The 23,823-nt window shown below is 47.8% G+C and overlaps 2 protein-coding genes and 1 long non-coding RNA gene across 6 annotated transcripts in view; 2 read left to right on the forward strand and 1 right to left on the reverse strand.

Moving 5' to 3' along the window:
• The window catches only part of TMEM50B (transmembrane protein 50B), a 34,425-nt gene extending 30,392 nt beyond the window's left edge, over positions 1 to 4,033 (forward strand). For 3 of the 4 annotated variants that reach the window (XM_049629297.1, XM_049629295.1, XM_049629296.1), the window contains one exon: positions 3,331 to 4,033. In XM_049629297.1, the coding sequence (XP_049485254.1) occupies positions 3,331 to 3,388 (58 nt within the window). In that variant the 3' untranslated portion in view covers positions 3,389 to 4,033. Of the gene's footprint in view, positions 1 to 2,558 lie in introns of all 4 variants that reach the window. The other variant, XM_049629298.1, reaches the window with a different exon arrangement.
• Positions 4,034 to 11,179: 7,146 nt separating this feature from the next.
• The window catches only part of IFNGR2 (interferon gamma receptor 2), a 30,317-nt gene continuing 17,673 nt past the window's right edge, over positions 11,180 to 23,823 (reverse strand). Inside the window, exons 4-7 of the mRNA XM_049629289.1 lie at positions 20,417 to 20,562; positions 16,442 to 16,601; positions 15,892 to 16,049; positions 11,180 to 13,464 (exon numbers count right to left, since the gene is read on the reverse strand). Of these exons, the coding sequence (XP_049485246.1) occupies positions 13,291 to 13,464; positions 15,892 to 16,049; positions 16,442 to 16,601; positions 20,417 to 20,562 (638 nt within the window). The 3' untranslated portion in view covers positions 11,180 to 13,290. The remainder of the gene's footprint in view (positions 13,465 to 15,891; positions 16,050 to 16,441; positions 16,602 to 20,416; positions 20,563 to 23,823) is intronic.
• LOC125921716 (uncharacterized) lies at positions 14,556 to 16,249 on the forward strand. Its single transcript, XR_007457463.1, has 2 exons — positions 14,556 to 14,792; positions 15,961 to 16,249. It is a non-coding gene; the product is annotated as an uncharacterized LOC125921716 (long non-coding RNA).

Below are 23,823 nucleotides of genomic sequence, written 5' to 3' on the forward strand. Positions count from 1 at the left end.
TTCTTTCTTTCTTTCTTTCTTTCTTTCTTTCTTTCTTTCTTTCTTTCACATCCAAATTAGTTAGCATCTAGTGCAACAGTGATTTCAGGAGTAGATTCCTTAGTGCCCCTTACCCATTTAGCCCATCCCCCCTCCCACAACCCCTCTGGTAACCCTCAGTTTGTTCTTCATATTTATGAGTCTCTTCTGTTTTGTCTGCCTCCCTGTTTTTATGTTCTTTTTGTTTCCCTTCCCTTAGGTTCATCTGTTTTGTCTCTTAAAGTCGTCATATGAGTGAAGTCCTATGATTTTTGTCTTTCTCTGACTGACTAGTTTCACTTAGCATAATACCCTCCCGTTCCATCCACGGAGTTGCAAATGGCAAGATTTCATTCTTTTTGATTGCTGAGTATACTCCGTTGTATATATATATATATACCACATTTTCTTTATCCATTCATCCCTCGATGGACATGTGGGCTCTTTCCATACTTTGGCTATTGTCGATAGGGCTGCTATAAACATGGGGGTGCATGTGCCCCTTCGAAACAGCACACCTGTATCCCGTGGATAAATACCTAGAAGTGCAATTGCTGGGTCGTAGGGTAGTTCTATTTTTCGTTTTTTGAGGAACCTCCATACTGTTTCCCAGAGTGGCTGCACCAGCTTGCATTGCCACCAACAATGCAAAAGAGATCCTCTTTCTCCGCATCCTCGCCAACGTCTGTTGCCTGAGTTGTTCATGTTAGCCATTCTGACAGCTGTGAGGTGGTATCTTATCGTTGTTTTGATTTGTATTTCCCTGATGATGAGTGACGTTGAGCGTTCTTTCATGTGTTGCTTGGCAATCTGGATGTCTTCCTTGGAGAAGTGTCTATTCGTGTCTTTTTCCCATTTCTTCACTGGATTATTTGTTTTTTGGGTGTTGAGTCTGATAAGTTCTTTATAGATTTTGGATACTAACGCTTTATCTGATGTGTCATTTGCAAATATCTTCTCCTGTTCTGTCGGTTGCCTTTTAGTTTTGCTGATAGTTTCCTTCGTTGTGCAGAAGCTTTTTATTTTGATGGGATCCCAGTAGTTCATGTTTGCTTTTGTTTCCCTTGCCTCCGGAGACGTGTTGAGTAAGAAGTTGCTGCGGCCAGGATCAAAGAGGTTTTTGCCTGCTTTCTCCTCGAGGATTTTTTGTGATGGCTTCCTGTCTTACATTTAGGTTTTTCATCCATTTTGAGTTTATTTTTATGTCTGGTGTAAGAAAGTGGCCCAGGTTCATTCTTCTGCATGTCGCTGCCCAGTTTTCCCATGTGCTGGGTCTTTCTAAGGGCCGGAGTACAGCTCTTACGTGGCTGGCTACCCTTCCTCTGCCTCCTTTTGCCGTTGGCCCTCCACCCACTGGCCACTAACTTTTGAGGTTTCTTAAGGCTCCATTCCACGCCTCTTGTCTTTCTAGGTGAGCTCCCTCATGCTCAGGACTCCAGTTATTGCGTATATTCGGATGAGTCACAGATGGCTGTCTCCACGCCTGAACCGTGTGTTCACATTCCTACTCCTCCCCTCTTGGGTGGCTGACACTTCAAATCCAATACATCCAGCGTGCCCACAACTCACCTTATAGTCCCAGAGTGTCCCCACTGTCTGCTCCTCTCCCTTTTTCCCCTGTACTTTGCTCAGGCCGTTCCCACTCTTCGTTTAAATCTCAGCTCACTCTCCACTTTTTCAGGAAGACCTTGACCGCTCTAAAACGGTCAGCTCCTTATAATTCACTCTCTTGGTATCAGGTTCCTCGCCTTTACAGCATTTTTTTTTTTTTTTCTGTTGGAATTTGATTATCTCCCTCAGGCTCTCAGCTCTGTTATTGCTTTGCCTTGCTTTGACTCATACGTTCCTGGCACTTAGCCAAGAGCCTGCTGCCTAGCCAGTCCTCAGGGTACAGTAATTATATGTTAAATGAACGAAGAATTACAGCGTGGCCTGTTTCAGGATTCTTCAGTTACTGTAGCTCAGGTGTGGTAGAATCCTAGCAATATAAAGGGGCCCTAATGCCTGCTACTGTAAGAAATGCCTCTTTGCCTTACAAGTTTCCTATCTAATAACTTTCCAGGCTTTAATAAAGTGTAATCAAGCTTTGCCATCAAAGTCAACAAACTACTGTACAAAACAAACACATTCAGACCCAGCACCATTGCAGTCTTTATTTTTATTTTTATTTTTTTTAAGTTGATTTATTTTGAGAGAGAGCAAGCATGCACATGCAAGTGGGAGAGAGGCGGGGGGGGGGGGGGGGGAGAGGGAGAGAGAGAGAGAGAGAGAGAGAGAGAGAGAATCCCAAATAGGCTCCACACCAAGCCTGGAACTCAAGGTGGGGCTCGATCCCACGACCCTGGGGTCATGACCTGAGCTGAAATCAGCAGTCAGATGCTTGAACTACTGAGCGACGCAGGCACCCCTGCGGTCTTTATTTTTAGAAATTGATAACAGAGGAACGAGTGAGGTACCTGTCAAAGCATATTTAGAAAATGAATCCACTGTTGCTCATTCCCTGTGTTTTTTCCTCATGATTTATTTTAATATCTTTCTAGCACTCTGATCTACAAATTTGGAAGAACTGAAGAGCTGTGGACCTGAGAGCCCTTCTTAGATCAGATTTCCTTTGGTTCTGTTCTATTTGTAGATAAGTTTTTCTCTCTCAACATAATTTACACATTGCCAAATGGGATAGATTGTATATTACATATTACATGTTTTGTTTCTCTACACTTTTATGCTCTGAATTTTGAAATAGTTTTATGAAATTTGTCTTTTTTTTTAAATCACTGAATAGATTGTTAATATGTACATAATATAAAACTATATAGCTGGGATGGTATCAGTTTTTTTTTTTTTTTTTAATCCCTGAAGACTTAGACCCTGACCTGGTCACTGAGCCAGCGTTGTATCATCATGTCATCTTAGAGTTAACTCTTTTGTTTCAGTATCTTGAATTTCTGAAGACGTGCAGAAAATACAGCTCCATGTATCTGAAATAAGCACTGAACCGTTCAAAAGGGTATTTCAGCAAGTTGTAATTTATTTTGGCTTAAAAATGAGATTTTTTTTTTTAAGGAAAAATGTTTGTTCTTCTGTATTAAAGAAGTGGACTTTTATATGAAGATTTTTTAAATGCCTGAAGGACTAGTTTGAAATCCTCTTTCAAAAAACAATGCCTGTAACATGACTTTATCTGAGAAAGGATAATACATGATCAGACGAGCTCAGTGTCGTACGGCCGATGGGAAAAGGCCGTAAGGGAGCCCAGCGACATGCTTCTTGTAAAAACAGCTCCAGTGATCTAATGGGGTTCTCTCTTGGCAGGCTGTTATTATCCGACATTACAAAATTCAGCATCAAGCGTGACCCAACTGCAGTTTAAAAGCATGAACCATATCACAAAAACCGGAATCATTCGTCTCAAGATAAAGCTCTTCTTCCCAAAGAGAATGATTACGACCTAGTGAAAAATTAGGCCTTTCCTCCACTTAGTTACCGACTGCAAGGGTCTCTTTGCGCTGGCTCTCAACTCTTCCTGCAAAATGTATCTTTAACCTCAAAGTCCACGTTCCAGTCGAAGCCTCCTTTTGCGGAGTTTGAAACGCTGCTTTTGCACCGCGGGTATTCCTCTGGGGGATGTCAAAGGGATAGCTGGGTCTTAATTGCTTTTTTGCTTTTCTTTGTTAATACAGGCTTTGTGTGGCACTTTTCTTCCTCCAGAGGGATTTTATAGCACCTTTTGTTGTAAGACAGAATAATAGTAACGGTATTAATATCAGCTCCTAACGTAAGCCTTATTTTGTTTAACCTCCTTCCTCTCTGAGAGGGCTGGCCTGTGCACAGAGTATGAAGCGGTTGTGGAATGCTGTGCCTTTGTCTAGATACCTTCTTGTTTAGTTATTTCCTCCTGTGTTACTGTCTTTTCCTCCAAATGTCAGTAAACTTTGTCTTGCTTCCGACAAATTGTAAGACTATTTGTTTCCACCCTCTTGTAACTTGTAGCAATAAATACTACTTCTCACCCATTCCAATCTTGTTTAATCAGTTGGAGAAAACGAACCATAAAAATTGGCTTGTTCCTTTTCCAGTTATTCAAGTGGATCCGGTCAAAGAAGCCGTTTCTCTTTAGAACATAAAGAGAAATAACGTGATACTCATTGTTTGTAAAATGCTAGCGTGAAGGCTAACGAACAACATGCTGGAAAATCACTGGAAAACAGTGGCAGTTTTCTTTATTTTTTTAATGTTGATTTATTTTTGAGAGAGAGAGTGCGAGCAGGGGAGGAGCAGAGAGAGAGGGAGACCCAGAATCCGAAGCAGGCTCCAGGCTCTGAGCTGTCAGCACAGAGCCCGACGTGGGGCTCAAACCCACACGCCGAGAGATCATGACCTGAGCCGAAGCTGGACGCTCAACTGACTTAGCCACCTAAGGCGCTCCTGTTTTCTTTATTCTTGATTCTGCCATGAAGTTGTTTTGTAGTTGTGAGCAAATCATTTAATTTTCCTCTATTTGTTTACTCACTTTAAAAAAAAGGGTGGGATGATAATGTTAGTATCCACTCTTACAGATATTGTGAGTTAGAAAAGGTAGAGTCCTTCAAAATCATTTAAAAATACATGCGACTCTCTTAATACAAAGCTCTCCCTGGGGCTATCCGGGTGGCTCAGTGGGTTAAGTGTCTGACTCTTGATTTCAGCTCAGGTCATGATCTCATAGTTCGGTGAGATCCAGCCTGTGTTGGGCTGAGCGTGGGGCCTGCTTGGGATTCTCCCTTTACCCTTCCCACGCCCATGCTCTGTCTCTTTTCTCTCTCTTTCTCCCAAACATAAAAAATAAAAAAACCTATCAAACAGGTTCAATGGCTGTTGAATCTGAATCTTTTTGGTGTTTGTGTATAGACCAGTGTTACCATAACATTCTATCTTATTACACTGTTTCTAAGATCCTTATATTCCTTTTCTTGTTGCCACTGATGAAAAAATAGAGGCTAAATTCTTCCATTATGTACATTTCGACATGTATCAACATAATGAAGTAGCAGGTTTGAAGACTGAAAGATTGATGTTACCAAGCCATGTAACATTGGCTGCTTGAGCAAGAACCCACCCAGGGGTTTGACATGGATGCATTGAACTCGGGTTCTCAACATTTTTCCATGATGGAGGGGTTTTCAATCAGAACGCCAACTCAGGAGCATGTTTTTTCATCGTTCCTTTTTAGATTCAATTCATGAAATACTGTCTTCTGCCAGTCTTACAAAGTTATCCCAATTTTTCCTGTTCTCTCTTGTCATCACACTCTCATTTGGATTCCGTTTAAAGCTGATTAAAGTTTGGGGCTACTTTCAGACCATCTCAAGTAACACCCTGTTAAATCCTAAGGGAGAAACATGCTAATTTTATTCTGCTCTAAACAGGTTATCGCATTTTGTTGTTAGCAGCTGTGCAGTTTGGCACACTCTCTTCACTGTTGAAATAGAAAGTACTTGAAGTAGAGATTATTTGAGTTACTTAAAAAAAAAAAGTTTTGGTAATCTGTACGCCCAGCACGGGGCTCAAACTCACAACCCCAAGATGAAGAGTCTCTACCAAGTGAGCCAGCCGCGCGCTCCCTTGAGCTACTTTGGTGATTGTTTTTCTCTTTTCTTTGGTTGAAAACAAAGGAAAGGCCTGAAGTGATTGATAGGTTCAGCGCTTTTTTGCAGAATCACCAAAGAAAATCAGGGTCTGCAATTTTATTTTATTTATTTATTTATTTTAATGTTTGTTTTATTTTTTGAGTGAGAGGGGGAGAGAGAGAGAGAGCACGAGAGCAGAGGAGGGGCAGAGAGGGAGACACAGAATCCGAAGCTGTCCAGCCTCGGAGGGTCCAGCCTCCGAGCTGTCAGCAGAGCCTGATGTGGGGCTCGAACCCTCGAACCATGAGATCATGACCTGAGCCGAAGTCAGACGATTAACCAACTGAGCCACCCAGGTGCCCCAGGGTCTGCAGTTTTAAACCTGGAGTAGATCTTCACCTAGGGGGAGTTGTGACGATTTTGGCTTTCGTGTCCCATTGCCATTTGCCTAAAAACAGTCTTTATGATAGTTCAGTTTTATTAAAAATGAACTCCTTTATATTTTCTTTGATATCTGAAGACAGCCTTTACTTATTGTCCCTGCCCCTCAATTTCATGATGAACAGGCCCCAAATATTTTCTCCCACCCTTCTTTTCCCTCCCCACCCCCACCTTAAACTTACAAGTTTTTCAAATACAATTCTCATTATTCAAGGTAGGTGGGTCCTGTGAAGTCTCCCCAACACTGAATTAGCGAATCATTACCCCCCCTGCCCCGGGAAATCCAGGGTCAGGTTAGCCCCTGCCACATTTTGCTCAATAACCTAATTCTGCTTGATGTGGGTCTCTGTTGAAAAACATTTAATATCATTGATTCATTAACCTTGAACTCAAAACTGCACTGTCACTCATGCCCGAAGGAAGCTTCTCTCACCCTGGTGTTCTCTCCGTGAGGCCCATCCCAGCCTGCTCGCGCCCAGGAACACAAGACCACGCTTGTGCACCGTGTTTGGGGCCATTTTGCACGGGGGGATCACCAGCCAAACCCTGGGGCGGGAGACACATGACACTAAGTAGACCTGACACTCAGCCAGAGAGCTGAAACAACAAGAGAGGCAGAGTTCTTGGTGCATCTCGGCCCGGATGGTGCAGGTCAGACGACTCTTGCTGGCCGCTCCAAGCGTCTGTGCAAATGACCTGCGAGTGCTCTCAGTGGGCGAGACAGACAAATCCTTGTAGCAAGTAGTCCGACTCACAAATAGATGGACATCGACTGTGGCCGAAGGGCTCCTGTTGCCCTCATTTTCCTTTAACACGGTTTATTTTCCCTCCATCATCCCTCTCGTGGCCCATTTCTGCCCCCACTCCGTGCTCTGCCGCTGGCTTCCCGTGTTAGGGCCCTGTTTCTTTTTCTTTTTTTAAAAATTTATTTGTAATGTTACTTACTTTTGAGAGAGAGCATGAACAGGGCAGCGGCAGAGAGAGAAGGAGACACAGAATCTGAAGCAGGTTCCAGGCTCCAAGCTGACAGCACAGAGCCCAACTCCGGGCTTGAGCTTGTGAACTGTGAGATCATGACCTGAGCGAAAGTCGGACGCTCAACTGACTGAGCCACCCAGGCGCCCCAGGGCCCTGTTTCTTAAGGTCAATTTTCTGCTCCACATGGATAGCAGAAGTGCTCTGAGAATGCTGTTTCGGGTGTACTGTGAAACCAGCCTTACCCAAACAGATCACAGAGGACAGCCAGCCAGGCTGGTAGGTGGCCTGTTTAATAAGCAAGGAGAACTTGCTGCTTGGGCGGCAGCCAGATGAATGCATCCCTGCACCTGCCCCAACACCAAATCTTAAAAGTTGATAAAAAGGCCCCAAGCGGGGTCAGTCACATGTACCGCATACGTGTTCTTAACACTCCATCACCATCTCAAGGTCGTGTCCTTGGAGCAGGCTCTGAGAGGGAAAGACCAGTGGAACCCACATTCCAAGGACAGGGGAGGGAGAGAGGAGCCTCCCAGAGCCCAGGGCCTGCTCTCCAGGGCAGAGATGCTCTCACATCTTTTCAGTGACTCACCTGCCCCTGCAAATGTTCTATGTGCCTCATGTTGTCCTTCATTTTCCGTTTGGAGGTAGGAACTTCTATCTGGAGGTATTAAGTAACTTGCCTTCGGATTGGGGTCACAGCTCAAGCCCTTTCCTCCTGAGTTCGAGGCCCTGCTCTTCCCTCGGCCAGCATCCCCAACAACACTGGTCAAAGAAGCTCAGGAATCCTTGGGCTGAACTAGGTTAAAACATTTTATTTTCTGTAAAGCTTTTTAAAAACAATTTTTAATTTTGAGAGAGGGCATGCGCATGTGAGCGGAAGGGGGGCAGAGAGAGCCAGAGAGAGCTCTGCACTGTCAGCACAGAGCCTGATGCTGGGCCTGAGCTCATGAACCATGAGATCATGACCTGAGTTGAAACCAGGAGTCGGACATTTACCCGACCAAGCCACCCAAGCTCAATACAGTTTTTTTTTTTTTTTTTAAGTTTTATTTATTTAAGTAATCTCTACGCCCATTGTGGGACCCAAACTCACAACCCTGAGATCAAGAGTTGCATGCTGTTCCCGCTGAGCCAGCCAGGCGGCGCCCCTCCGTAAAGTCTTTTCTTAAGAGCTGCTTGTAACATTTATTTACTTTTGAGAGGCAGAGAGACCGAGCACGAGCAGGGGAAGGGCAGAGAGAGAGGGAGACACAGAACGACAAGCAGGCTCCAGGCTCTGAGCTGTCAGCACAGAGCCCGACGCGGGGCTCGAACCCACGGACCATGAGATCATGACCTGAGCTGAAATCGGACACTTAGCCGACTGAGCCACCCAGGTGCCCCAAGAGCTTCGTATAAAATGTGCATTGTAGGTTTTTAGGAGGGAGGTCTCAATTCTATGGTGTTTTCCATACTTGAGGCTTGCAAATTTGCCTCCTAGAAGACTTTGAGAAATAAAACTTGGGGAAACTGCTGCAATGGTGGCTTTAGAAGAAGAGACCGAACGCCGGAAATCAACGAAAAGAGAGGGAAGCTCAGGTGTGGATGTGGTGGCCTTGGGAAGAGCCTGTGGTCAGCCTGACATGGAGAATAACAATGGTGAGGACGGAGATAGGAGGGAGAGGATTTCCAGTGGCTTTGTTACTAGAGATCTCTGGGTTTGGAGCTGGGGTTTAATAGTGCACGCCCTTATCTCTCCCAAATGGCTTTGCCTGAAGGTTGTTTCCTTACTCGTTCGGTGGCTTTTTAGCCTCTTGGCACTGGGTGGCGTGCCAGCTGAGAGAAAAACAGTCTGGAGTCCGCTGGTTTTTGTTTTGTTTCGAGCCTGCCCGTGCTTATTTTTTATCGCAGTTTTAACACGGCTTATGTCATTTTACACAGGGCTTTCAGATGATAATCCATGCCTCTTCCAGATATTTTAAATTTCGACAAGTAGGTGTGGCAGGACAGGGCAAGCCTTCCAGACCCTCATGGGTCACGCAGAGAGCACCAGTCCTGGATTTGGGAAGAGCGCCAAGAAGGGGTTCCGGATGATGTGACGTGTATTTACCTCCGTTCCGAGCGTTGCGAATTTAGAGATTAATTTTATTGAACTCACTTCAGACTTACAGGCAAATTATCGGAGCAGCCAGCACTGACGGGAGCCCCCTCCCTAGCCTTGCTGCTGCAAGGGCCCAGGTCATGCCCTCCGGGGCCAGCCAGCTGTCTTCCGTCACCACAGCTGGCAGCGAGGAAGAAGGAGTCACTTTCACTGCGTTCCCATCAGACAGCACTGGCTTCCTAAGGTCTGTGAGCAGCACTGAAAAGCAGGGTCTGACTGCATCCTGGGGAAATGCCTGGGCAGATTCTCACCCCCACCAGACAGCGTAGACAGTTTTAGACGTTCTCATCTGAAATACAGGCTTTGCAGCATACAGCAAATCGATTTGGGGAGGACCCTGGGGTACCTTGAAGAGATAGGTAGGTGTTTTCCAGTCGCTGAAAGTTTAGGGCAAAACTATCAGGGCGCCTGGGTGGCTCGGTCACTTAGGCGTCCCACTCTTGATTTCGGCTCAGGTCATGATCTCACGGTTTGTGCGACTGAGCCCTGCGTTGGACTCCACGTGCTGACGGCACGGAGCCTGCTTGGGATTCTCCGTCTCTCCTTCTCTCTGTGCCCCTCCCCTGTTGATGGTCCCTCTCTGTCAAAATAAATAAATAAACATTAAAAAAAAAAAAAACCCACTATCAGTGGAAACAAGTGATTGCAAGTGAAATAAAGGCCATAAAGGCAGATGTGCCAAGAACCAGCTAGAACTGAGCTGTGCTCTGCCCTGGCGATTTCTGGGTGACAAGGCAGTAGCCATTTGTCCAGTGCATCCGCCCGTGTCCTGCAGATACAGAGAAAGTCTCTGCCCTCCCCTGCCTCCAACTCCTGCCCCACCCCCATGCCCTGTGGCTCCCCACCCCGTGGGCCTCAACACCATCCGGAATAACAAGGGCCTCCTAACAGCCATCTGCAGGGCTGAGCACTGTGGGACCCCCAGGGGGCGCTATTCACAGCGCAGGAACAGGAGATCTGTGGTTTACTTAGAAAATTCATGGCACTTGAAAGCAAAATGTCTCGAAAGCTGGGTGTCTAATTCACACAAAGGTACCCTATAGGCCACAGGTGGCCTTGATCCAACTAATCCATCATCTCTGGGAGCCCTATTCTTGGTATAGGGCCCATTCTCCTCCATTGGTCTGCATACTCCTACCCTCTGCATCCAGCCTTCCCCGGTACATAGTGCATAACCTGCTTTCCGGAATACATGCAAGAATTATATACCTCTCCTCCTATGAGCCCTGAATAAGATAATCTCAGTGTCAAAGGGGATCTTGCAGGGACTTGGTATATGCTTCTAGAATGGGAATGGCTTGTTTTCTCCTGCCCAACAAGCCCTTCATTGTATAGATCAAGGGTCATCGAACCCTCTCAGGAAAGGGCTGAGCAGTAAATATTTTAGGCTTTGTAAGTATTCAGCCTCTGTTGCGACTACTCAGTTCGGCCATGTAGTGCACGAGTAGCCAGCGAGGGTACATGAATGAAGGAGCATCACTGGATTCCAATAAAAGTTTATTTATGGACACTGAAATTTAAATTTCATATACTTTTCATGTGTGATGAAATACTATTCTTTTGATTTTTTCCAACCATTTATTTTGAGAGAGAGAGAGAGAGAGAGAGACAGAGCGAGCACGAGCAGGGGAGGGGCAGAGGGAGAGGGGGTTAGAGAGAATCCCAAGCAGGACTCCTGAGGCGGGGCTCGATTCCACAGACTGTGAGATCATGACCTGAGCTGAAATCAAGTCAGATGCTTAACCGACTGAGCCCCCCAGGCGCCCCCTCTCCAGCCGTTTGAAGATGTAGGGATTATTCTTAGCCCACAGACCACACGGAGATGGGGGGGCAGGGTGGGCTTGGTGCATGCCTGCCCTGTTAAAAATGATTTACGAGAACGCTTCTGACTCAAACGTTTTACGGTTATGTACTCAGCTTGACTAGACATTAAAGTGCCAAGTTAGTGTAAGTATTAATTCCACTGATGAGCCATTTATTTTACGAAGTAGAACCAGGTGTGGTTTGTTTTTTTTTTTTTTTTTTGGAAGAGACATGAAAATGGAGAATCTTACTCCAATAACTCTCGTCCTTTCTCGCCAGCCCCATGCCTCCTTGCGACGCTTACTGAGTTAGGATGGAAAAGAGCAGCAGCACGTTTGGAGTCCTGGGGAAGCCAGTTTGGTGTCATCGGCATCCTGTCCCCTAGTATGCGATGGCATCGGAGAGCCTGGCTCCAGAGAGGCACCCGGACGTAGTGCTGCCTCTGGGTTTGGGCTCTGAGTCCGTCACTAACATAAGCCGCTGTCTTCGACCAAGAAGGGCCTCTCTGGGCCTGAACCACAGCGAACTCCTGCTTCAGGACGCTCCACCGATTCTGCCCTGAGGCCAGTTCAGCCTTAGCAGAATCTGGTCCCCACAGCCAGCCTGCTGGCCCCTGACCAGCTGTCACTAACTCCCTTTTACACAGGGTGGCGTTTATGAACTTATTTTCCAGCGGAATTGATCTGTCCCCCTTTCTGCTGGGCTCGAACCCTGGCCTGCTTTCTGCTACGTCCTCCTCCCCTCCCAGGGCTTCCCCCACGGTCCAGCAGAGAAAGCCCTCTATCAGAGCCCCTAAATGATCCCAGGTAGGTGTTCATAGTCTCCATCTTCTTACAGACCCGTCCCTAACAGGTAATGCGGATCTCTCCCAGGAGGACTTGAGTGGCGTGGGGCCTGTGGATGGATGTCCTTTTCTCTCCCGTCACTCGGGGCAGCAAAGGACACGGTGCTTTGGCCTGAGAGCCGATCCCTCCCCAGTGGCACAGGCCCCAAATGAGAGAGGGAAGGTGGTCCCATCAATTAGTGCTAGAAGCTGCATATTCCTACAGTCAGCGTCTCTTCTTCCCAGTGAGGTTGGGCCGCCAGGAGGGTTTCTGGGTAAGGCAGACGTTACGGCAACTTACCACTTTGTGTGTGTGTTGGGGGATGGGGTGTGAAGCTACACATCCATTTCCTAAGTGCGATGAGTCATATAAATGGATTTTTAATCCACATCCCTTGAACAAAAGAGCCCATCAATACTTACATAATCGGAAGACGCGCGTGCCCAGTGGGTATCACTGTCGTCCATTAGCGAATTCTCTTTACTACCTACAGGCCTTGGTCAATATATGACTCATCAGGAGTGAAATGCTTATGCGGCTTCTGAAAGTGCCCTTTATACGCTCCTAAGGAATCATGTGACACACGTAGACAGTTCTCGCTGAGTGACCGACCATTAGCCTCGGTAGCTCTACCAGGTATTAAGTAAACAAAAGTTTAGATATAGTAATTTTTTTTGGAATGTTTATTTATTTTTGAGAGAGAGAGAGAGAGAGAGCACAAATGGGGGAAGGGTGGAGAGAGGAGACACAGAATCCGAAGCAGGCTCCAGGCTCCGAACTGTCAGCGCAGAGCCTGACGCGGGGCTCGAACTCATGAGCCGTGAGATCATGACCTGAGCTGAAGTCGGACGCTTAACGGACCGAGCCACCCAGGCACCCCTAGATATAGTAATTTTTTAAAAAGTTGAAACTTTGCAGAAAATAGGCCAAAATAAAGAAGGTGAAATGGAAAGCAGAAACTTCACTTTTACTTTGAAAAAGTTAAAGTCTTTTATTCCTAGCTTGAAAAAAAAAAAAGGCTTAAATTACCAGGAAAATATTTACAGGGCTAATCACATTTTAAGGCAGGAGACTGGCTATGGCGAAGGGTCACTCGATATCCCTCGTTGGGACAGCCTGGGACAGGTTACATGACCTGCCCCAGGGGCTGCAGCCCACCCGCCCGAGTCAAGGAGAGGACCCGGCGTCCTCGCTGCCGACGAACGAAACCTCAGAGGCGTACCAGAGCCATTTTGCTAACAATTATGTGTCCTTTTAGTGTTTAAGAGAAATCTTAATTATTCTGGGCTATCTCTGTAGAATCATTCTAGAAACTTGTATGATTAGAAAACTCTAGGAAAAAAAAAAAAACAACTTGTCTCCCCTACGAGACCCATGGCATCTTCCCAGGCACCGGCGGCCTTGGCGGGACGAGAATATGGAGTGCTGGGCTCTGTGAAGTCGAGACTCGAACATCAGCTGCTTCGTCGGCTCAGAGCCCTCATCCCACAGGCTGCTGGACCGGACCGGGGCTTTGGTGCAAAGTACTGTGGAGAACATCTTCTTGCTCCTTCTCTGGAAACGAAACAACGGACACAGAGTCCCAGGCATCATCCTTTGGCGAGCTGTCCTTGTCCAGGGCCTCCAAGATAGGCTGAGCCGGGTCCTTTAAATACTTGAAAAGGTTGAAAACCAGCATTGTAATTAGTTTGTCAGTTCGAAACACCGGACTTTCGACTTCACATTTACTTGGCGCAGTCCTATCTACCCCAGGTAGGACTTTCTATTCTGACCACCACGGAAACAGCTTCTAAAATGAGAGCAGCCCTCACCCCTCACGCCATTGTGAATGTGTGGGCCCACCGAGGTCATCCCGTAGCTCGGGAAAGGCAAGCTCAGACTTGCTGCACTCAGTGCAGCCTTGGGGACAGTTCTCCCTGAAATGTCTCTGGAATTTAACTTCCCCGCGAAGGAGGAGGTGGTGGGGAAAAGGAGGGAAATGCGCCAGTGTTTTTCCTCAGCCCCCGCCCCTGCCGGTCACTTCCAGCTCACAGCCAAGAAGCCAGGCGTGTCGCAGGACGGTCAGTGCGGCCTCCCGGGCAGGGGTGAGGCGGTGGTGGGGGCCTCAAGGCGCAGAGCTGTTTCATGGCGGCCCACTTGCCCCCCTCCCTCCCGCCTCTGTTCTAAGCTGAGCCTTGGCCTTACTGCTGAGCGACAGAGACACCGGAACATCCGGTGAGCCGAGAGCTGACGAAGGGCGAGAGGAACGTCAACGCATCACGCGCACTTGTGAGACCCCCCCCCCCCCAAATATAAGTGAAACCTGGCTCGTTCTTCTCGTGGAACGTCAGTGCCCTTTGACAGAGGTTTTTCACACTTTCCCAGGAAAGTAAACTGAAAGCCTCTCTGTTTGGGATCCACGCCCCAAAGGGACAACTTCACACGGGGTGGTGCTGTTTGCTCGGCTGCGAGAGACCCACGAATGCAGGGAAGATTCTGAGGCCCACTGAGAGCTGTTATTTTGTGAAACTATTAACCAGGGGAAAACGCTGGGTGTGTGTGTGTGGGGGGGTGTGGGTGTTATAACAACACTCAAGATGAGTTCTGCCCTCTTGACAAATCTTTAAGTGTATAATACGGTACTAATTACAGGCAGGATGATGTACAGATCTCCAGAACTCACTTGCTGATTGGAACTCTGCACACCGAACAGCGACTCCCTGTGCCCACCCCCCCCCCCACCCCCAGCCCCTGGCAACCACCGTTCTATTCCAGCTTCTATGAGGTGGAGTATTCTAGATGCCTCAAGTAAGTGGAATCATGCAACATCTGTATGGAGGGTCTAGTAGGGAACATAACATGTAGTTCGTACCATGTCTGTGTACTTTAAATACCTCGTGACAGATGAAGGCCAACAAGGGACTACAGCTCCTTCTAGAAGCCCTGCTGTTTCTCTACACACTTGGACCTTATCTGATACCTATTCCTTCTAGATGTGACACAGTAAGCTTCTGTTTCCAGTACCTTGACCCCACGTTTCCTACGAAGAAACCTCCAGAAGCAAATATCTTTCAATAGTCTTCCATCAGCTTGCTTCTGCCCCTAAGCACATCCCCCTAGTGTTCTTGGAGGGCTCGGCCCCCTTGCGGAGTCCCGGAGGTGGGGGTGGGTGGTCGGGCTGTGCATGAAATCGGCCTCTCACGAGAACCAGTCCGCTCTTCTTCCTCAGGCCTTTCAAAACACTAGTAACATCCAGTGAGCTCTTGGTGCGCCAAGTTCTGTCTGCACAGCCCCGGGTGCTTTTTCTCTAGACTCCTCCCAAGTGCGCACATCTGCCCCACAGCCTGCGCTCTCGATCCCTGTCTTCACTGCCTCTCTACCCTCTTCCAGGCCTCTTGGGGGCTTCCTCCAAAAGGCACAGGTCTGATGTGCTGCTACAGGCCACCCTTGGCCACGCTGGGCCAGACCACCTTCGCCACCAACCTCATGCCATTAAAAAAAAAAAAAATGGTTTTAAATTGTGGTAAAATACATGTCACATAGGATTTACATCTTAGCTATTTTTTTATGTATACAGCTCACTGGTATAAAATACATTCACCCTGTCGTACAACCCTCACCACTTGTTTTTACTTTGCGAAACGAAAACTCTGCACCTATTAAACTCCCCACTTTCCCCTCCCCACCCAGACCCTGGCCACCACCACTCTACTTTCAGTCTCCCTCTAAGTACCTCATGTTAAGTGGAATCAAACAGTGTCGGTCTTTTCTGTGACCAGTCTATTTCACCTGGCGTACCATCGTCAGGGTTCACCCACGTTGCAGCATGCGGCAGAATCGCCTCCCTGTTTACGGCTGCATAATATTCCATTGGATGGACGTACCACATTTCGTTTATCTGCTCCTCCACCGACGGGAGCTTAGGTTGCCTCCCCCGTTTGGCTGTGGTGAATCATGCCGGGAACGTGGGCGTGCAAATAACCCTGCACCACTTTTAATTCAAACCTCCGTGCCCGTGGCTTTGTCCGCCACTGACCTCTTACGTGTTACCAGGGGGCCGCGGAGTGCCGACATGTCACCCACTGGATGTGTGCGCACGTACCTCTTCTATTTGTAACGGGATGCTCGGTGGAGAGTGAAACCAGTATTTCACCAGGCCTCTGTATTTCAGGACCAGGAAGAAACAGGCCCCCGCCAGCATCGACAGGAACAGAAAGAGTCCCACAGCAATCACGATGATTTGCTGGAGTTTTGTGGCGGCTAAAAAGATGACACGGAAGTAAACAAGAGGCCCGTCCCACCCGTGGTACAAATGTCGGTAATTTCTCACCTGCCAACCGCTTAGAGAGAGGTCGTTTCCTAGTAGAATCGGGCCGACGCTGCCCCTCCCCCGCCCAGCCTCACATGCTTAGATGACTAGCTAGGAAAGGCAATCCTAAAATAAAGCAGCGTTAGCCGTCTGGTGCTGTTATTACGGTAGATCTCAGCATGAACCTGTGTTGCCTACACTTCCGGGTTCGCGTCTTGCCCCTTCTCTCCGGGTCTCCCCACCCCTACCACCCTTGACCCTTGGCCTAACAAGCCACCCCCGGTTTCACTACTTGGGGAGTATTCTTTGCCCAGGTCAGAAAGGACCTAAGAAGGTATGTTACCGTCCATCGCTGTTTTGTAGCAAGATACGTTGCTTAAGTGTCCGGGTCTAGAGATGTTTCCTTTTTCACAAACCAGTTGCGCTTTGATTTGTAAACAGTATTCTCTTAAGGGTTTCAAGTCATTCAACACGATGGAGGTGCTCCTGAAAGGGCCTTTAACCTATGTCAAAAACACCAAGAAGCACGAATGTAAATGACCCAAACAGATGCAGCGGGAGCACTTCTAGCTTTTCCAATGTTCCTCCAAATTCACAGCGAACACAATAACCAAAGAATAAAGAGATCCTGTTTTGTTTTGTTAATTTTTTTTAAGGTTTATTTTGAGAGAGAGCATGCGCAGGGGAGGGGCAGAGAGAGAGAGAGAGAATCCCAAGCAGGCTCCGCATGGTCAGTGCACAGCCCAGTGCAGGGCTTGAACTCATGAACCTTGAGATCATGACCTGAGCCAAAACTACGAGTCTGATGCTTAACTGACGGAGCCACCCAGGCACCCCAAGAGATTCTGTTTTTAAAGAGTCACTGGCTTGCAGGCAACAAACTTTATATGTGAAAACCGGTCAGCTGTGTGAAGGAAGATGCTGGTGGCTTCAGAGCTGTGTTTCTGGCTCTCAGGCCTCGGAGGGGGCCCACTATAACAACACAGGGTCGGCCACTGGAATTTAGCAAATCCCAATTTCTGGGATGAAATTTTCTCCTTTAAAGCTGCTTAAATGGGGGGCACCTGGGTGGTTCCATCAGGTGAGCTTCTGATCGACTTCGGCTCAGGTCATGATTTCAGGGTCATTGGATCGAGCTCCAAGTTGGGCTCTGCACGGGGTATACAGCCTGCTTTCTACCTCTCTCTCTGCCCCCCACCTTTCTCTCTTTCTCTCTAAAATAGAATAGAATAGAATAGAATAGAATAGAATAGAATAGAATAAAATAAAATAGAATAAAATAAAATAAAATTGCTTAAATGCACAGTGTGTTTACTCATGTAATCAGGAACCGGCGGGATCCCAGATTCTTGAGGATTCTGTCTCCTCCCCACATCCCTACTACTGCCTTCCTCGGGCGTCACTAAATCCCCACCTGGGTCCCTCTAGTCAGTGGCTTCTCACTCTCCTCCTGGACAAAGTTGACATTGTTCCACAGGGAAACAAGGAAAAGATATATAATGGCAATATAGGATTTCTTTAAAAAAAATTTTTTTTTTAATATTTATTTATTTTTGAGAGACAGAGTGTGAGCAGGGGAGGGGCAGAGAGAGAGAGACACACAGAATCTGAAGAAGGCTCCAAGCTCTGAGCTGTCAGCACAGAGCTAGATGCGGGGCTTGAACTCACGAGCTGAGTGATCATGACCTGAGCTGAAGTCAGACGCTCAACCGACTGAGCCACCCAGGCTCCCCAAGGACTTCTTATAAGGGACTGCTTTCCTACTTTGAGATATAGTAGAAAACACTATAGCCATTTGAAATGGTGGTATTACACACGTTCAGTGCCGTGTAGATGAGGCCTGCTGTAGTACTGACTGAAGAAAGGCAATTATTCAATAGTGTATAGAAAATCTTATTTTGAAAAATATAAAGTCATCACATTACTTATGAACTGTAGGATCATAGATGATTTCTTTTTTTCTTCTGTTTAATGGTGATAGACTGCCAGGGCAGAGGAGAAAAATTTTCACTCATGATGTGACATAGAGCAATTTTAAGGACGAACTTCTTTTTGGGATGATTTCAGCTGCCAGTTGGCATTTCTAAAATTTAGAATCACAGACGACAGAGACCGAGACTGCTGTGCTTGGGAGGCCTGCTTGCAAGGGTAACTAACTATCTCTGGCATCTGGGAACTTGGAATCTGGGAGTGTCCCTGCCATTCGCTAACATTAGCAGCTTATCGTACCTACACTGTTTTTTTATGCTGAACACCTGCTCTCCTTCTAGGAGTCTGTAATTTTGATATGTGCTAGGGAGAAGAGGCCTATATAGCCAATAAAAGCCCTGGGCACTGAGTCTCTGATAAGATTCTCTACTAGACTGCATTACACACGTTGCCATAGCTTGTCATTGGAGTAATTGTGTCCTGGGTGGGTCTTTCGGGAGGGGAATTCTTGGAAGCTTGTGTCTGGAATCCTCTGGACTTTGGCCCACGTACCTCTCCCTTTTGCTGATTTTGCTTTGTGTCCTGTTGTAATATGCCATAGCCATGAATACAACTATATGCCAAGTCCCATGGGTCCTTCAAGCAAATCTAGGTGCTGGTCAGAATTATTTGAACCCTAGAATCTTTTGTTCACAGAAGGTCAAAGTATAGCTGCTCCAGTTGATAAGGGAACAGGGAAATCCCTTCTGGAATCTTCCAGGCCTTCTCTATTCCAGTTGATCAGACTTTGACCTCTGATTTGGGGAAATGATTATTTCCTCTTCTCCCACATGATAAGAGTCTACTCGTCAGTGGGTTTTGCCTTCTTCCATGTTTCTAGACTCCCCATAAAGAAATGAGGAGAAAGCAATAATTTGTAAACTATGTCAGATAATAACTGCAGAGCATGGGCCCTGGGGCCAGAACGTCTCTGCACTGATGTGCTAGCTACCAGCTGCTGACCTGGAGCGAGTTACTTAACCACTTGGTTGCCTTCTCTGTGACACAGCTTGGTACGGAGATTAAATGAGATGACATAGCTAAAATGTCTGGCCCAGTGCCCAACACAAAGAAAGCCCTTGATAAACACAAGCTCTTATCATAAAACACTATAATTGAGGCGCCCGGGTGGCTCAGTCGGCTGAGCGTCCGGCCTCGGCTCAGGTCATGATCTCACGGTTTGTGGGTTCGAGCCCCATGTCGGGCTCTGTGCCGACAGCTCCGAGCCTGGAGCCTGCTTCGGATTCTGCGTCTCCTTCTCTCTCTGTCCCTCCCTCATTCGTGCGTGCTCTCTCTCTCTCTCACTCTCACTCTCTCAAAATTACATTTTAAAAATAAATAAGTAAAACGCTATAATTGTTTCACAATATGTAAGTCATTATGCTGCTTAAACTTACACAGTTATGGGTGTCAATTATACCCCAATAAAACTGGAAAACAAAGCAAAGTGATAATGCTGAATTTAGGAAACCATGAAGTCTACCCAGATAATAAAACCTCATGACATGCAGCTTGGATAGCCAGGCACTGCCGACGAGCTAAGGCCATCGTGTTTCTTCGTACCATGGAGGGCTGACCAGGCTGTGCTGGTCCGACCCACCTTTGTCAGGTGCACTGCCTGCCACGGCCCCTCCTCACACGGCCTGCATTTCTGACAGACCCTGGCAACTTGCAGGTCTCCAGACCCCAAGCCTTCTCACACCCTCCATCGTTCTCCCTAGAACTCTCCCTCTCCTCCCAGAAGACTTTTCACCTGGTCACATATGTCGCCTTTGCAAATCATTCAAACCGGAAGACTTTATACGACCTTGCAGACTGTAGTGAATTCCTTGTCGGAGAAACAGGCCCTCTAGAACCTTCTCTGAGCTTTACGGTGCCACAAAGCACCGTGAGCGCCCCAGACAACAGGAACAGCATGCTGTCAGGAAGAGAGGGGCCCTTCAGATCCACCTGGTAGAAGGGAAGCCTCGCACGGGTGGCAGAAGCCACGCGTCTAGAGGAGAAGGATTAAAGCTGGTTCAGGGCTCAGACTCGAAGGCAATGCTGGGATGCTCTGCCCCCCTTGTCCATTTATTATTATTATTTTTTATTACAGAGAGGGAGAGAGCGTGCGCGAACAGGGGCGGGGGGCAGAGTGAAAGAGAGAGAATTTCAAGCAGGCTCCACGCTCCAACGCAGGTCTCGAGCCCACGGCCCCGGGATCATGACCTGAGCCGAAATCAAGAGACGCTCAAACGACTGAGCCACCCAGGCGCCCCCCTCCCCATCCATTCTAAAGTCTACTTTCTTTCACTGTATCAGGAAGTCCAAAGGAAAGAAAATTAAAAACAAGGTATAAAAATGCTCTTGCCTGTTGGATTCCTGCCTTTTCCCAGTAATGGACATAATACAAAAAAGTGGCCGAGAAGGCACGGACGTCAAAGGGAGAGGAGAGCCTGATGATAAGGGAGCCTTCTCCTGGCGTCACCCAAATGTTTTCGGGAGGCCCGACGGTAACTGAAATAGAATGACAAACAAAGGCAAAAAAATATACGTAAACATATACACATACATGCATATATATGTATGTTTTATAAATCACACAATATATGATTTTAGGGGCGCCTGGGTGGCTCAGTCAGTTGAGCGTCCGACTTTGGCTCAGGTCATGATCTCACGGTTGACATGTTCGAGTCCCGAGTCTGGCTCTGTGCTGGCAGCTCGGAGCCTGGAGCCTGCTTCGGTTTCCGTGTTTCCCTCTCTCTCTCTGCCCCTCCCCTGCTTGTGCTCTGTGTCTCTCTCGTCTCAAAAATAAAGAAACATTAAAAAAAATTAAAAATACATAATTGTATATATATATATATATATATAGTGTGTAAACACACACATACGTGTATTTATAAATGCAATGAGATCGCATCCAGGCACATAAGACTACCAGAGACTGCTCTGGGCTTTACTTGGACGGCTACGGGGTAGGAAGCCCAGCAGGGCCACAGGGTAGCACCGGGGGCTTCCTGTCTTCAGTGGAGGGAGGGGTCCTTTGCAGCCATCTACCTGGAGGCCCAGAGCCGGTGTCTTTGGTCCCCCCAAGGACACAGCTTCCGTGCAAAGAGAGACCCGCGACAGGCAAGTACAGGAACCTCCTGGGTTAAGCCCCAAGAGCCAGTATCTCTTACAGTAGCTCTGCAGGGAGAGTTTCCAGAGTCCCCACAAGGGACACGCGCAGTTACAAACATCGCTGCACTCGGCCCCAGACATGGCTTCCTAAGAGGTATTGGGGACGGTCCCCAGGGAGATGCAGTTTATCGGTCAGGGCTCATGTTGACATAGGTGATGCCAAGGAACACGGCCGACATGCCACCTTTCTCCACTTTCCAGAGAAGCCGCTGGAAGGTTACCCAAAGGTCAGATTTTCACGCAGAGGAGGAAGGGGTTTTGTTAGTCCTTATCTACTACCTACCTACTTCGTATATGTACTTAATACACATTTTTACAGTTTCTTTACAAATGAACAAGAGTGCCATTTCCAAACCTTTGAATGCAGGTCCCTTCGCTTATTGTAACACTATGTTCAAATATAGTTAACAGGTAGGGGCTCCTGGGTGGGTCAGTGGGTTGAGCGTCCAACTTCGGCTCAGGACATGATCTCGCGGTTTGTGAGTTCGAGCCCCGTGTGGGGCTCTGTGCCGACAGCTCAGAGCCCGGAGCCTCTTCTGATTCCGTGTCTCCCTCTGTCTCTGCCCCTCCCCTGCTCACACTGTCTCTCAAAAATAAATAAATGTTAAAAAACATTTAAAAGATACATAGTAACAGGGAACCAGTGTAGCAGAGAACTAGTACCATAGTAAGTCTACTTGTTACAGCTTTGCTTTTAGTTCCCAGGACGGTGGAGGACTATGACTCACCAAGTGCTATGCATTAAAAGTTACAACATTTCTCAAGTAGGCACTTAAAGCATGTAATTAACCAGAGAAACTCGGATCAAAGTAGAAGTTGGGCTGCATGAATTCTTTTTTTTTTAGGTTTTTTTTTTTTTTAAATGTTTATTCATTTTTGAGAGACAGAGAGAGAGCACGAGTCGGGGAGGAGCAGAGAGAGAGGGAGACACAGAATCGGGGAGGAGCAGAGAGAGAGGGAGACACAGAATCCCAAGCAGGCTCCAGGCTCCGAGCGGTCAGCACAGAGCCTGACGTGGGGCTCGAACTCATGGACTGTGAGATCATGACCTGAGCTGAAGTCAGAGGCTTAACCGATGGAGCCACCCAGGCGCCCCAAGGCTGCATGAGTTCTTAAGAGGCCTGTTTCCACATACACCGTTTATACCTGCAGACGATCGATCGTATCACTGTGTGCAGTACTGTGCTCCTCACAGTGGGGGAGGATTTCTCTTCTGCTTCTGTGCTCTTCCCTGGGCTCTCCCAGGTTGGTGAGGCTTAGGCACCTGGTTTAGCTGCCCTTCTCTGTGCAAATGTAACTGGTCCCTGCAGGGTTTGCACCCAGGCCCTCTGACCTCAGAGGGTGGAGATCAAGGTCCACAGACGCTCACAGACGCTGGCATTTACTCTGTCAAGCTTCCCTTTCGCAGCCAAGCGGCTGGAGCACGAGAGACACTGACCTGCAGGCCCCGGCCGCCTGCTGCACGCCTCTCACCTCCGTGGGGCGTGTATTCTCTAGACTCTCCTGTGACTCACACATGGGAAGTGGGCCTGGAAGCAAGGGCGCCAGTCGCGACCAGTCACGTAATCCGCTGGAAGGTCAGCGCTGAGAGACGTACCCTTCTGAGAGTCCTGGGTCTGGAATCTGGCACCAACCTGAGACACCTGTCTCTTGAGGGGGACACAATCTGCCTTGTCTCGGCACATGGAAGGAAGTCTGTTATCCGTGGGTAACTGTGGATACAACTTCCATGCACTAAGTTCTGACTGTAAACCAGGCCACGTGGACTTCACATGTGTCCCCACAGATCCGTGTGGCCAAGCACAGAAGGCGGTTCCCAGAGGGGGAAACGGAAGCCTGGGGGTGACTGTCCTCGCCCAGAGTCACAGCAAGTAAGCGGTAGAGCCGCCATCTGAACCTAGGTCTGCGTGATGCTACAGCCTGCCCCCTGCAGCCAGCTCCTCTTCCCCCGCCAAAGCTTGGGAAAGCATCTTCCTGTTGGTTCTCTATCCCCAGAGCATGAGTGCTGGACACAGCGATGGGGCCCCTAGGACCCAACTGCCTTGGTCTTTATAAGCGACGGGCAGAGGATGACAACCCAGCTGGTAATCACCTGGGGGCACTGCTCCCCAGCTCAGGCTCGAAGGACAGAGAGCAGAGATGGACCAAAGACTTTCAGGATGGGGCTTGCTTCTAGTCCCATTCCTCTCCTGGGTGTGCCCAGTAACCACCACTTTCCCTCCCTCCCTCCCTCCCTCCCTTTCCTTCCTTTTCCCCTTTCCTGTCCCTTCTTTTCCTTTCCTCTCCTCTCCTTTCTTTTTTTCCTTTCCTTTCCTTTCCTTTCTTCTCCTCTCCTCTCCTTTCTTTTCCCTTTTCCTTTCCTCTTTCTTTCCCCCTTTCCCTTCCTTTCCTCTCCTCTCTTTCCCTTTCCTTTCCTCTCCTTTCCTCTCCTCTCTTTCCTTTTCCCCTTTCCTTTCCTCTCCTCTCCTTTCTTTTTCCCTTTCCTTTCTTCTCCTCTCCTCTCTTCTCTTTCCCTTTCCTTTGCTTTCCTTTCCTTTCCTTTCCTTTCCTGTCCTTTCCTCTCCTCTCCTTTCTTTTCCCCTTTCCTTTCCTTTCCTC

The sequence above is a fragment of the Panthera uncia genome, chromosome C2 (assembly GCF_023721935.1).
Source record: "Panthera uncia isolate 11264 chromosome C2, Puncia_PCG_1.0, whole genome shotgun sequence".
In the NCBI taxonomy this organism is placed as follows: Eukaryota; Metazoa; Chordata; class Mammalia; order Carnivora; family Felidae; genus Panthera; species Panthera uncia.